The 15,299-nt window shown below is 39.3% G+C and overlaps 2 protein-coding genes across 10 annotated transcripts in view; one reads left to right on the top strand and one right to left on the bottom strand.

Moving 5' to 3' along the window:
• Positions 1-15,245, top strand: part of ANKRD42 (ankyrin repeat domain 42) — a 67,770-nt gene extending 52,525 nt beyond the window's left edge. For 3 of the 7 annotated variants that reach the window (XM_027960116.3, XM_027960118.3, XM_027960115.3), the window contains 2 exons: positions 253-397; positions 4,216-15,245. In XM_027960116.3, coding sequence (XP_027815917.1) covers positions 253-397; positions 4,216-4,305 — 235 coding nt within the window. In that variant the 3' untranslated portion in view covers positions 4,306-15,245. Of the gene's footprint in view, positions 1-252; positions 672-4,215 lie in introns of those variants that run through there. The other 4 variants (XM_027960117.3, XM_027960119.3, XM_042238140.2 and 1 more) reach the window with 4 other exon arrangements.
• Positions 9,621-15,299, bottom strand: part of CCDC90B (coiled-coil domain containing 90B) — a 22,983-nt gene continuing 17,304 nt past the window's right edge. For all 3 annotated transcript variants that reach the window (XM_004019415.5, XM_042238141.2, XM_027960121.3), the window contains exons 6-9: positions 15,141-15,212; positions 14,988-15,041; positions 13,001-13,115; positions 9,621-10,175 (exon numbers count right to left, since the gene is read on the bottom strand). In XM_004019415.5, the coding sequence (XP_004019464.2) occupies positions 10,120-10,175; positions 13,001-13,115; positions 14,988-15,041; positions 15,141-15,212 (297 nt within the window). In that variant the 3' untranslated portion in view covers positions 9,621-10,119. The remainder of the gene's footprint in view (positions 10,176-13,000; positions 13,116-14,987; positions 15,042-15,140; positions 15,213-15,299) is intronic.

The raw sequence follows: 15,299 nt of genomic DNA, 5'->3' as shown, positions 1-15,299 counted from the left end.
TATTTTCTTATTTATTTTCTTTACTGTCTTTCTCTCCTGCCTAAGAAAGCCCCATGAGGGCAGAAACGGCCTACTATGTTCACTACTTTATTTCCAGGATCTAGATCAGTGTGAGCTCACAGTAGACTTTCAATACATATTTGTTGAATACATGATTTATTTGCCTTAAATGTAATGTATGGATACTTTTCACTATTACCAGAAATAATTACTAGTTGATATTGGTTGATTGAAAACAAAATTTTTTGACAGGACTATCAAAGAGCTGCAGGGCCAGCTCGAGTATGAACGACTGCGCAGAGAGAAGTTAGAATGTCAGCTGGATGAGTCTCGAGTGGAGGTGGATCAGCTCAAGGAGATGCTGGGAAAAACTCAGGTCCCCAGCTTTGTGGCTGTGGTTGGTATCCTTCTCAACACGCTTATGTTTCTCAAGAGACAGTATATAAGAGTAGTTAAGAGTACAAGCTTTGGATGGCGCTATTTGGGTTTGAATTCCAGCTACAACCATTTTTTGGTTTGGACAAGTCATTTAACCTTTCTGTGCCTTAGGTATAAATTGGAGATAATTTATAATTTCTAGAGTGTTCTAAGAATGAAAGGAATATATATGTGTGTGTATATACATATACAAGAGATTAATTAAGAGATTATTAATTTGTACAAAATAAAAAGAAGCCAGGAAGTTTTTATTATAAATCATATTTGAGGTGGTATAGCTCTAGAACAAAATTAACTCACCCACGAGGACTTTAATAACCACTTTAAAAATACTAAAATAATATATGTCCTTGTTGTTAAGTGTTAAAAGCAGGGCAGATGCTCCTTCCCATTCTGAGTTGCATTCTCCAGAAGAAGCTGCTGTGGTTTGGTCTCATATTAGACAACATTCTGTTCACCTGCAAGCACGTGTGTGTATTTCTATATGCAAATACAAACATTTTCTCTGGGTTTTGGTATCTCATCTGTGCTTAATTTTCCAGGGGATATAATTAATCATCATAATCAACTGATTCTCTTCTTTTGCCGTGATCATCTGATCTCATGTTTAGCCCCTGGGGACACTTTAGTATGGAGAGGCTGGCTGGGGAAGTCCTGCGGTGTTGTCTTCTGAACACACACCTTTTATAAACTACCACACTCTGGATCCGCCACCTGCCCACCTTGTGGTGGGAAATCTACCAGCTCCAGTCTCCTCAGAGCAGGGACGCACACTGTTCTTTACTAGCTGCCTGTATCTTTTGCTGCACACCTTTTGAGTCAATCCAAATTGATGGTCTGCATAGGACATTTTTGGGGCTTTAGCTGTTTATGATTACTCTTTTCTTGTCCAGAAACATGTGTTCCCAGGGTAAGTTTGACATCACGCTCTAGAGCACCTCCTCCCTAAGACCTTGCTCTCTACCAGCAATGTGTAGCTCTCAGGAGTGCCGACTTGTGGTCCTGTGCTCTGGGCCCATTGGCTCAGCTGGTAAAGAATCTGCCTGCAAAGCAGGAGACCTGGATTCGATCCCTGGGTCGGGAAGATCCCCTGGAGAAGGGCATGGCAACCCACTCCAGTGTTGCCTGGAAAATTCTTTGGACAAAGGAACCTGGCAGGCTACAGTCCATGGGGTTGGACATGACTGAGCAACTAACACTTTTAATATGTGTATTGTACTTAAAATGTTTACTTAAAAAACTTAAACTAGATGGGAACTCTTAATAGCTTCGGTAGAGATGTCTGTCCACAGATTGAGGCAGCACTGAACTCCTCATGCTTCCGTCTAAAACCACTGTCATTTGGGAGGTCATTGGTGTAAAGCTTTGGGCCATGCTTGCTAATCTAGAATGGCCAGTGTGGAACTGGTAACATTCCATGATTACTTTCAGGTTTAACTTTCTCTTGTTTTCTACCTACAAGGCTGTCGAATGTGGTTGGACTTTGATATGTTCTCTGCTGGGCTTTTCCCTGTCCTGACATCCTAGCCTGTGAGCCCATTAATGGTCTTTGGAACAATCTGAGAGCTTAAGTGAGTTTATCCATGCTGAGCTATTACTGTAAGGAAGTTCTAGAAGTTTGTGATTTGTCTTTGTATTGGTTATACTCTTCTGACACTCTATTAAGACTTTCCTCACAATCAAGAAGGTGGGATTTACTTCGTTTTAGTTGCGTGTGCTTCCCAGAACTTCTTAGGTTGCGTGGAACTTTGTAAAAACAAGAATCCCATATGCCTGTGTCACCAGTTTCATGTGCAGTGGTGTTGGGCTCTTCAACAAACCTGTATATTCTTTCCGATGGAAACTGGTTAATATTTAGAATACATACATTTTCATAGAGGGGTCGTTGGCTAATGTACACTTAGAATTGCTTTTGGTGCCTAAGCATCATGATTTATGTGTTTAATCTCTCAGTATTGCAGTTCTTTTCTCCCAAGTTTGGGAGAAAACACATATTTGGGAGAAAACACATATTAGGGAGAAAAATGTTTCTGGCTATAATTTATGATGAGGAAATGAGTAATCTTGGTAAAGAATGTTCCCCAAATGCAAAAACATTTGGAATCTGGAACTTTCAGTGAACACTTACTGGAGGCCTGTTGGGTGCCAAGCACCTATTTTCTTTTGAACTAGTTTATGGTAAGGCTTGGTTTGATAGAACAAGTTACCTATTTGATGTTAGTTGAGGCTTTGGTATTTAATCACTTTCTAGAGTATTTGGGATTGTTAAAAACCTCCTTTAGGAGTTAGCATATATGAAAAATGAAGGAAAATAAGTCTTTCCCTACATTTTTTTTCTTTCTCTGATTCTTAGTTGGGTGAGGTTAAACTCCTGCCCTACCTCAGTATTTTTCTTTGATGTACATCTTTGCATTCATCCTGATGATCTTGAGGTCCTCCTGTAACCTGGGGGTCAACTGAGCATCTATTTTCCATCTGCTATTCCACCAGACTCCTGAGTGGGAACCAGCTCTCATGCCTATTTGTATACCTACAGCATAGTATATACAGTACATAGTCCAGTTGTAGGAACTCAATGAGCAAATTTTTTGCTGGAAGACAGAATTGAAGAATGGTGTAACATGATCTTAGGTGTCAGACAAAATTTGGACTTAGTGTTGTGACCTTGGGGAAAGTTGTTTAATGTCTCGGACTTCTGTCTGTGTATCTCTAAAATGTTGGTAATACAACCTGCTTCACCTTGTTGTATGTGTAAAGTATGAAGTACAGGGGCACCATCTGCTAAACCCCACTGAAAGGTTTGTTGTTCTTGGTCTTCAGACTGGTTGGTTGGCAAGCTTTTTCAAGAGAAAGGGTCGTATTACTCGATGCACACCAGTGCGTGGCCACTATAAGGGACGGCTAGCAGATTTTCCATCTATTCCTCGCTCAAGTTTGCAGCTGAGGAAAAGGAACAGATGTGTGATTTTGTTTTCCTAACGGCAGTTTGCTTCTGTGTTCAAAGGCTCGTATGAGTTAAGCTGACTGACCTCATTAGCAAAGGTGTGGGTGGGAACACCTTGGGGACTGCCGCCTCTAGTAGTGGGCTCTCCTCATAAGACATGCGCCTTGTGATGTTCCTGAAACTCCGGCTGCATTCAGATCTGTCCTGCTCAACTGAACAGAGCACTTTTGACTAGAAGAATTATTCAAAGATGACTGACATGTATGAGTATCCAGTGTTTCTAGTCTTCTCTTCCTCCTGCCCAGAGCCTTTATTAAGTGAGTCTTCTGTGCTAGATACTGACAATACCATGATGCATGAGAAATATTCAGAAGTAGTACACAACAGGGCAAAGCACGACACAAGACAAGAGCAGTTAGGGGATGTGTGAACAGAGAAGGACGTGTGGGACCCTGGAATGTGACTCCTGGCAGAATGGGGCTTGCTAAGAATCCAAAGGGTGGCATATTAACTTTGTGTTATTTCCTTTAGTAACATGCTGTGTAATGTTGGTCTAAGAGAGAAGCAGGAATGACAAGGTGTTCGGTACTCAGGGTGTGTGAGGGGAAGGCAGGGCTGGCTGATGCCTCCCAGGTTGATAAGTCAGCACATTATGATGCTCTGATGCTTCAGATGTAAGAAGTTATTTTCACAAAATTCTAAAAGAGATGTAAACTGGAGTTGAAAATTATTAGAATGGTTTTTCTTTTTTTTGAAACAGATAATGTAGAAAGATGAAAATGTGTCTAGCATAGAAATCCTAATATCTAATTTGGCCATCTTTTCCTTTGTAGGAAGATGACATTTCCTGTGAGTTAAGCAAAGAGAAGAGACGAGTGAAGAAGAAGGTGTCTTCTGGAGGAGTTTTTGTGAAAAGGTACTAAAAGATAGCTTTAAATAAACTTGCTTGATTTTTTCTATTTTTAAATAGATATAAATGTAAATCTATATAAATTCATCTCAGAATTACTCTGATGTGCAGTTATTCCAATTCTGAAGGCAGAAATATATTACATAGTATCAAAGGGATTAAAATTACATGGACTCAGTTGTATTTCCCCTCCCAATATACTTTTTATATATTTATGTAGGCAACTCAAAACTTTGTTATTTGTGAATTATTAATTTCCAAGTATTTACATAAACTTTAAAATATAATGCAGTTAATAATAAAAAGGTTTACTTATAGATATTAAAGATTACTAAAAGTTCTGTTATGGCTTCATAATAAATTATATTTCTTCTACTTTCTAGAGAGTACTATTTTACCAGTGTAGGCATAGCTTTTTTCCCCCCAACTTTTCAAATGACTTTTTAAAATTAATTTATTTTATTGAGGTATAGTTGATACACAGTGTTTATTTCTTCTGTACAACAAAGTGGTCCAGCTACATAAATATACACCCATTCTTTTTCATATTCTTTCCCATTGTGGTTTATTACAGGATATTGAATAGTTTCCTGTGGTACACAGTAGTACATTATTGTCTGCCCCTTCTGTCTATATAGATAATAGTTTGCATCTGCCAGTCCCAAACTCCCAATCCATCCCTCTCCCACCCGTCCTTCCCTTGGCAACACAGGTTTATTCTATGTTGGTGAGTCTGTATCTGCATCATAGTTAAGATCATTTGTGTCATATATGTACATTCCACATATAAGTGACATGTCTCTAGCATGCTTCATTTAGTATAACTTCTAGGTTCATCCATGTTGCTGCAAATGGCACTCTTCCATTCTTTTTTATAGCTGAGTAGTGAAGCCGTTCATTTGCTGGTAGACACTTGTTTCCACATCTTGGTGGTTGTGAATAGCATAGCTGTGAACAGAGAGGGGTATGCACCTTTCTGAATTATAGTTTTGTCTGCCTGTATGCCCAGGAGTGGGGTTGCTGGATCATATGGCAACTCTAGTTTTTTGAGGAACCTCCATACTGTTTTCCATAGTGGCTGCCCCAATTTACATTCCCAAGAGTGTAGGACAGTTCCCTTTTCCTCCAGCATTTATTTGTAAATTTTAAACATGTCTTTACTTTTGGCTGCTCTGGGCCTTCTTCGATGTGTGTGGGCTTTGTCTAGTTGCAGTGAGCACGGGCTGCCCGGCGTCATGGTGCACAGGCTTCCTGTTGTGGACCATGGACTCTAGGGCTCACGGGCTTAGCTGCCCTGCGACTTGCAGGATCTTCCCAGGCCCGGGATTGAACCCATGTCTCCTGCATTGACAAGCAGATTCTTAATCACTGGACCACCAGGGAAGTCCTGTAGATTTTCTTAATGATTGTCGTTCTGACCAGTGAGTGGTGGTACTTCATAGTAGCTTTAATTTCTCTAATAATTAGTGATGTTGAGCATCATTCATGTGCTTGCTTTAGTCATATGTATGTCAAATGGCTTGACTGTTAAAGAACATCTGAACTTGGGAGAAAAAGACTAGTAAGTGTTATTTATTTGTTTTCTAAATGTTTGCTTATTGGACTGTGCTGGGTCTTATTGCAGCATGTGGGATCTAGTTCCCTGACCGGGGGTTGAACCTGGGCCTCCTGCATTGGGAGCTCAGTCTTAGCCACTGGACCACCAGGGAAGTTACAAGACTAATAAGTTTTAGAAAAGGACAACTTTATAATAACAACCAAATATCTCCAGGAAAATTTACATAAAATGAAAACCAGCTCTTGTAAAAAGAAAAAATAGGTAATATGTGTTTGCTAAAAATACACATCTAAATCTGCTTTAGAATTCAGCCGTTGTTCTGTCTTACAAGCTTTATAAGAAAGGAATAGACAAGGTTGATTGGACAGGATGATAATCATATCCAATGATAATCAAGCCCAAAGCCCTTGCTTCACTGGCAGCAGCCTTCTCACCACACCCCAGACTGGCCAGCCTCTAGGCCCTGGCAGATACTTTACATGGTGCTGAAGGCCATTTTGGCCAAGTACCACCAGGACTTGAATGCCCGGACATGAGTGTGTTTGGTTGCTAAGACTTGTTTAGGCTTGTCAAGGGATATAAGCAAGTGTTAAAAAGTGGCTTACCTATCCTTTCTATAACCCTTATAGTCATTATTGTGCAGTAGGCTTTCACTCAGTAGTAAAAATGGTTGTCAGCATTTATTGGGCACTTTGTATGTGATCTGTGTAAGTTCTTCACATGTATTACTGCTTAATGCCCACCACAGCTTATATGATGGAGGTGTAGTACTTGATACATGGAGGTTAAGGAATTCGCCCAGAGTCACACAGCAACATGGAGCTAGGATTCTAACCTTAGGAGGGAAATTTCAGCGTCTGCATTCTTCTTTACCACAACCGGAATTCCCAAGTCCAGCATTTCCCTCCCCTTCGGGGACTTCACACAGCCTTACTTTTTCCTTCAAGCCTGTAACTGTAAGGTAATCCCCGCCCTGGAACGGTTTCTTCTGTTCGCTCAGTTTTCTCACACTTTGTTGTATTACTTGTTCCAGTTTTCTCAGGGCCATATCTCCGTCTGTACCAGTGAGGCAGGAAATACCGGAGAGCGTTTCAACAGAAGCATGCACCCTTGTGGCAGAGGTTCCCTGGTTGTCTCCCAACTTCTCTTCTTTTTCCAAAGTATTAGGATTTACCCGGGCTTGTGGCTCCTCAGGCTAAGGGCTGACTTCTCAGTTTCCTTTGCAGCAGATGCCAGGTTGTGGCCAATAAGAGCGTGAGCAGAAATGCCACGTATAACCTTGTGGTCATGTCTCTGAAGGGAAAGGGTTTGCCCACATCTTGCCCCTTTCTTCTTCTGCAATGCGGTACAGCATTGAGTCACTGGACACCACCAGGAATGAACCCGGACACATGAAAAGAAGAGCCTGGATAGAGCTGCTAAGTACTAGAGAAATGCAAACCAAAACTAGAGTGAGTTATCAAAGAACTCAACTTGGAGATTCTTCTTCTGATTAAGGGTATAAAATCTGGAGTTAAAGTCTGTGTGACTTACCCACTGTGTGACCTTGGCAGCTTCACCGGTGTGACCTTAATTTCACTTAGCTTGTTTCTTTAGCTGTAAAATGAGGATAACCACCTGCCTAAGAGGACTGCTATGACGAACAGGTGAGTTGGTATATGTTATTTAGCATATTCATGTTGTATAGTCAGTGTGGCTGTTTTACAGAATGACAGTCACTAATCTCAGTGTTTGTCCATAGCCATTTCCACTGCCTCATTTTTTCCTTTATATTGAGAAAATATTGGGACTCCAGTTCAGAATGGCTTGAAGGACAGGATCATGGAGCTCACTTCCTCCCACAAATACATCAAAAAATGCATCAACACGTGGAACAGTTCTCACAGAATACCTACAAATGCTTGCAGATCTCACAGAACCAAAGCTTCAATCCCCACGTAACTGGGAGGATGAAGGGAAAGGGAGAAGAGGAATTGGGACGGGACCTGCACGCCTGGGAGCCGGCTGTGGAAGAGCGCTCCCTAGGCAGGAGCCTCCTGCGGGGCTGGCAGGCTGGCCGGGACAGGGACAGGTAGGGGACCTCAGGGACTGGAGGGCGGGGTGGAGTTGGCCCACAGCACTGAAGGGCACAGAGGGACCAACACAGAAGGTCCTGGCCACGTCCCCACACTTCTAGCCCAAGAGGCATACCTGCTGGTGTGCGTGGCATCTGGGTGCGGAAACCTGGGCTTCAGCCAAGTCCTAAGGAGAGGACTCAGTCTGCCTACGTAGGGAGAGCCCAGTGGGTCTGGAGCAGGGTCCAGGCCACAACTGCTTGTGCACATGTGCAGGTGGGGCTACAGGCTGCGCTGACGGCTGGCCGTCCCGCTGCGGTGCTGGGATGCACTCCAGCAGGCTCCTGCTCTGGTGGACTTTTCGACTAGAACCGCACGCGTGCGTGCACCTGAGGGCCTCTGGGCCACTCGTGGGCTCCAGGGCTGCAGCTCCAGTGGCTTGCATGCTGGTGGCTTGCTGAGTACCTGTGCTCTGAACTAATCACCAGGGCTTGATCCCACAGGAGCAGAATGGAATGAGCGCTGTGTGTAGAAAGGCTGGTCCCAGACAGGAGTGGGAAGTGGCTGGGCTACCGGGGCCTGCTTCTCCTTTAATCTCACTGAACCACCTGTGGCAGGGCAGCTGAGGGAGTCCAGTGTTGTGCTATTGGAGCTTCCTTCACATGGAGGGAAGACATAGTCCCCCTTAAAATTTTAGTGTATTTTAAATTGTGCAAATGAATAATCTACCTGTTTACTGTCTATCTTCAACTGAGATCCTCAGTTCCATGGGAAGCTCTGCATGTGGGGACCAGCATGCCCATAGCAGGCATTATTTAAGTGAGTAAATGTACTGTAGAATTTATTACAATGTGATCTTTACTTATTTATATACAAATTTATTTATAATGTGCTAAGAATTTTCTTAGTCAAGTGAATTCTGAGATATTTTAAATCAGAATACAAGATAATGTGTACAGAAAGTTTTGTTTTGCAAACAAGTCAGCTGTTAGATCTTTGAAACGAATTTAGTTGGAAAGTGTCTGATTCTCACTCACTAGACCATATATATATGGGCTGGTCTTTTGACTGCTCTATAATTTGGATTCCCTATTTATAACTAAACAAATGATGGAGGTCATTTTGAGTAACTAATGGCTCATCAAACTTTAAAGTTTTGCCAAGGCATTATGAAACCTTGAAATATTTAGTACATCTTGGCCTTGGCTTCTTATCTGGCTAAAACTGAAGGTCTGAGATGAAATGGTATTTTGTACTTTCCTTGAAATATATATCCTATTAATAGACACCATTATGAAAGAAAATAGACCCAGTAACGGCAAAACAAAAATATAAAATTCCCCATTATTTTCTTGAGAGTAGGGATTACATGCCAGTAGACATGTGAAGAAGTGAAGTGAAGTCACTCAGTTGTGTCCGACTCTTTGCGACCCCATGGACTGTAGCCTACCGAGCTCCTCCATCCATGGGATTTTTCCAGGCAAGAGTACTGGAGTGGGTTGCCATTTCCTTCTCCAGGGATTGAACCCGGGTCTCCCGCATTGTAGGCAGACACTTTACTGTCTAAGCCACATGTGCTGGATTTTAAAAAGCTTTGTTTATGTAGCAAATTTAAGATGGGTTCCCAAGAAGCAGGGATAAACTGGTTTTTGTGAATTAGAAATGAACACTTCTATGGATTTCATACAGAGTGTCACATACTTGAACTAGGGCACATTTGTTTTAAAATTTATTGTTTCAGTTCATTACAAAAAAACCCTAACTCTAGTTATATGATAAGGTGCTTTTAAAATCCAAACAACTTTATTATTGTATATATTTTATATGAATACAGTATCAAGCATGTGGGCTTGGGAATAGATTTCAGATCTGCAACAGATATGAAAGAAATCCTGTATGATGTACAGTTCAAGTAAACATACGAAAAAACTAGTTCAGTTTCTATGAGCTATCAAAAGCATAAAGACAAAAGCCCTATCACAAATCAATCAAGTTTGGAATGGCCTCTTTCAACATAATAAAGACATACATGAAAAACAAAGACAAAATATACCTTTCCATTCTAAAGTATTTCCTTTTAGTCCATATGTACTTTAAATAATCGTGTATTTGGTTCCTACTGCACTTTAAATGTTCAGAGTAAATCCATCCAGGCAGTGTTCCAAGAGTCAAAGCAGCAGGAGTAGGAGCATGCGCAGCTACAGCAGCTCCACTGTTATTTCCAGAGTCGATAGACTCCCAGTGCTATTGCCAGGCAAGTAAACACTGAGGCTGTGAAGAGAAGAAGCCGTGTTATAGGTCACACATTTGAGGTTATCCCGCAGAGCCAAACAGAATAATGTCATTTTCAAGTTAATTTGAAAGCAAAAAAAAAAAAAAAATCAGGAAATCCAGCCAATTTTCTACCTTAGGTTTTTCATCCCCTAGAAAATTAAGCTAACAATAAAGGATATCCATTAGGGCATGATTAATACCAATTCTTCGAAGCTTCCTATATTTTACATAAGGATGACAAGTAATTTAAAAGTATGGATGGTACGTCCATTAGAATCTATAAACAGTGTTTCAAGTCATTATTAATATTACCATTATTAACAATACTACTTTAAATAATTACAAATTAATTTTAGATATAATTTTTAAGTGAAAAGCTTTCCTTGCCGACATTAAAAAATTAAGTCATTAAGCTAGAAGAACAGACATCCACATATCCATAAGACAAATTCAATTGTCTTAAAAGTACATTAAAAGTGATTTCATAATTATTAAAAATTTATTAAGAAAAATGAATTTTTAATGAAAACTCTTCAAAAACAACTCAATGAGGTAGAAGAAAAGGCAGAAAAAACACCAGACTTTTAAAATAGTTAATAGACCACCTGTTGTCTGTGTTACATCACTCTAAATAGAAAACCTTTCTGTTTTCAAGGTGGTGAATCTGGGTGAGGCTTTTGGACTCCCTAGTTTTTTAGTTTGTTTAAAAAGCCATGATTTTAGAGACTCTGAGATGAAAAGGAAACTTCAATATTAAAGACACAAGAAACAGCCATTCTTAGTAAAGCTATTTTTAATGTGTAAATTAATTGTATATTATCCCATTTGATCCCACTACTAAAACTTGGTTAATGACAAGAGTTCCCTAATTTTAAGGAATGGGATTAGGTCTAAGTCACAGTGGGAAGCTGGACAATTGAGGAGAAAGAATAACACTTAAAGAATTTCTTGCCTTGTCACTGGTCAATTATACATTCTCTCATTTGATCCTGCTGCTATTTACCATGTTCCAGGTAGTGTGCTGAAGAATTCCATATATTACCTTATTTAGCCATAATTAAACCCTATGAAGTTGGTGATAGTATTCCCATCGTATAGATGAGGCAACAAGCTCAGAGCTGTACTGTGAGCAAGCAGTGGAAGCAGGACTCAAGGCTGTGTGTACCTGACTCTAAAGTAGTTCCTGTTGCTTAAAAAGAAGCGCAGTGCCTTCAGAACAAGTAGTTGTAAATCCTCAGTGAAAAAAGGAAAGGAACATTACTTAGGAAATCTTCTAACTTTCTAAACAGACTTGCTGATTTCTTTTCCCACTGCCACTAAGTCTGTTAGTCTGCCTCGTGTATGTCCACTGCTGAATGAAAAGCTTTCTGGAGACCATCACCATGCGCAGACTAAGTAGGTAAATACTGCGACACTGAGTAGGTAAATACACTAGAAGAAGCTGAGTGGAACAGAAGCTCTTCCTAATGGGGTGCTTCGAGATCTATTTTCAAGGTGGGAATGACACTCCAAACCGGGCTGATCTGGAATTTCCCCTGAGCATTACTACTGAACAGATCTCTGGTTCCAGAGACTTTTGCTATGGTTTTTGAAACTCATTTTAGCCTTAGAATCCTTTTCTTCAAATAGATCTTCAGCAGAAGCCCAGTATTTGAAAAAGGCAGAAACTAAGTCATTCAAGTTGAGGAGAAGAAGGGGGTGTAGAGGTGAGCATCATCAGTAGGGGGCTGGGGGCTTCATCTTTACTCCTGCTGTTGCTCCAATATAATGGGTGCCTGCCCAGAAAAATCAATGATGCTATAAAGCAGCGATTTTATTTTGGACAACAATAACATAAAATCTTAAAAGTGTGTATTTTTTGATCCCAGTTTTTAGATGTGCATAAGCAATTAATTATATAGAAATTCTAGCATGAAGGCATAAAGATGTAATGTGTGTATGTGTATTTATTCACACACGTACATGGCTATTTGGTGCAATATTATTTTTAATAATGAAAACTTCAGAGGAGAATGTATATAAATAGCTATTTAGGTAAATTACGGTATTTTCATATTATACAATACTATGATTTCTAGTAAAAAGATATCTATGTATTCTTATGGAAACATGTTCAAGACATTTGGTTAAATTTTTTAAAAGTTGTAGCCTGTAGAATATCATCTAATTACTATTTTTAAAATCTACACTGTTCACATACAGAAGGAAAAGCCTAGGAAAGATATATACTACTAATAGTAAATACATATGGGGAGGAGAAGGCTTTCATTTTTACTATATTGCCTTTGAATTATATGACCAATTTAGGATGAAAATATATTACTTTTTTATAAAAAAGAAAAATACTATTTGAGGGCATTCTTCCTAACTCCTTGGGGCTCTATAAATTGGTCAGGTCACAAGGTTCTTGAGGAACTCAGTATGTGACAAACTAATTCTGGGCAGTATCCCTGCTTCCTCAGTTGGATTCAAGAATGGAGGTGATTTCTACCCCTTTGTTTGCTGTGGTATTTAATAGCCCGTATCTATTTTGGTGATCTGTACCTAAAAAATACTCATTTTTTTTCATTGTGGAATACCTAGTTTAATCTTTGTATCATTTTGTATGGCTGTTTATGTGTCTTTGATTTCTGTACACTTTTTCCTACTCAGAAGATGCAGAGCTGCCTATTAAACTTATATTTTCCAAGCACTGCAGGGGACCAAACAATAAATCTGTTACAGCTCCTCCTTTTGTGTCACAGGGCTACCTTGGGAGGTAGGAGCGAATAGGTCTGAAAATCAAATGATAGTAATTCCTTTCTCTGACAACACAGTCTTACCTGCAAGATAACGAATTGTCTCAAGCTTGTTGGATTCCATCAGGGTTTTTAAAGAAGCAATTTCAGTGTCGATTTTGTTACCAGTCTCTGAAATAATACCTCTGGTTTTGGTATCCTGTAGTAATTAAGAAAGAGATAATTAGATTTTGTCTCTATGTATCATGGACAGAAATGTTGACTTTAGAAACCCTCATTTAGGGGCTAATTTTGTGTTAACAAAAGTTTTAAGTGGGGAAACATAGCTTAAAAAAAGCACAGCAATATAAAAACTACATGAACATTATAAACTGACAAAAACTATTCCTTCTACTTTGATATTTGAAGACTACTAGGATTATCACATTCTGGGCACATTCCACTAAAAACCTCACAGGAAGTTACAGGCATACCTCATTTTACTGCATTTAGTAAATTCTGCATTTTTTAAAAAAACAAATTGAAGGTTTGTGGCAACTTTGAGTCAGGTAGGTTTATCAGCACTATTTTTCCATAAATATTTGCTCACTTCATCTCTCTGTGTCACATTTTGGTAATTCTCACAATGCTTCAAACATTTTTGTTATTACTATATTGTGATTTGTGATCAGTGACTTCTGATGTTATTGCAAAAAGATTACTACTCGGTAATGGCTCAGAAGATAACTGGTTAACATCTTTTTAGTGATTCTTATTTTTTAATTAAGGTATGGATATTGTTTATTGAGAGATAATGTATACTTAATAAATACGGTATAGTGTAAATGTAAATTTTATAAGATCTGGGAAACTTAAATATTGCTATGACTCACTTTATTACAATATTTGCTTTATTGCTATGTCTGGAACTGGACTTGGAGTGTCTCTAAGGTATGCCTGTATTTGAGACCTAAATATACAAGGATAAACTAAGAAGCAAAAATGTCAGTCACAGAACTATCACTTTATGGGTATAAAGTCCTTAAGATATAATAGTTAAAACTTAAAGTATCTTTTACAAAAGGAAAAACCAACCAGATTTATGGTAAACTGACACCAATATTAAAGACCATGGCAGATACGCTTGTTAACACTGAATGTTTCATGCACAGGGGCTAATAAAGGGTAGGAAAAGAAGGTGATACTTAGAGCTCAGAAATTAGCTGTGAGAGAATTTGATTTCATCTCCTCTACCTGGCCAAGAAGTTAGAGAAGGGAACAGGCTGCTTGGAAAGGCAAATGGTACCTGTACTTCTAATGAATTATAATCAAGAATGATGTCTCTCATGTTAGAATGTAGACCAAGTGGCTTATAACTTTTAAAAAAGGAAAGGACTAGGCTGAGTCAGAAAGCTAGGTTTTATTCAGCCATAGAGATTAAGTAATGTATTACAGTTTAGGATTACTGAGAGAAACAGTATTTATGAGTATGGAGTTTTGAATCCATGTTCACGTCCTGGCTCTACCACTTACTAGCTCTGTGACCTTTACCTCTCAAGGCCTCACTTTCCGAACTGGTAAAATGGGAGTAAGAGTGCCTGCCTCACCCAGAGGTTGATACAATAACTAAATAAATAGAAAGTAAGTAAAGTAGGATCTAACATATAATAAGCACTCAATAAATATTTACTTAAAAAATAATGTAAGAGAACTACTTGAATCTAGTACTTAACTTAAATACTATGACTCCTTGTCTTTTTGAAAAAGAGTTCTCTTCCATGTAAAAATAGTTGAAAAAAAAGTGCTCCCTGGAAAGCTTGATTCCGAGTCACAAGTCACAGCTCCAGTACTACCACCCACCTAGCGGCAGCTTCCCCCAAAGTACTGGTTACCTCTAGTAGCAGCGATGAGGAAATGACGGGCTGTATAGGGCCAGCTTGTTCAAGTCCTGACTTACAGAGTGACACACGTGATGGGAGCTACATAGTGATACACGTGAGGGTAGCTACACAGTGACACGCGTGAGAGTGACTCGCGTGAGGGCAGCATGACAGCTGTAGGAAGACAGAGGAACTGTTACCCAGCAGCTTACATTTCTGGTAAATTCTGTGGTTGCTTCCATAAGTTTCTTTTCTTGATCTGTAAACTAAAGGATATGACTTATCAGGAGGTTGGAGAAAAAAAAAAACTAAAAGGAATTTAAAAGGAGTAAGTGACCAGAAAAGTACATTTAAAAGCGCATTACCATATCTGTTACTCTGCTCCTTTCTAGGTTGATATCCAGTTTGTTATCTGCTCTGATTCGACTAGTTTCATTCTTTAAACGAAAATAAAAATATTTTAAAAGTGATCTTGTCATGAATATCTGAAATTTACATATTCTAAAGTGGGGAAAAAAGTTTCA

Source organism: Ovis aries, chromosome 21, assembly GCF_016772045.2.
Source record: "Ovis aries strain OAR_USU_Benz2616 breed Rambouillet chromosome 21, ARS-UI_Ramb_v3.0, whole genome shotgun sequence".
Classification (NCBI taxonomy): Eukaryota; Metazoa; Chordata; class Mammalia; order Artiodactyla; family Bovidae; genus Ovis; species Ovis aries.
Note: the sequence above shows the minus strand (reverse complement) of the source record. Positions and strands in the feature narration are given on the sequence as shown.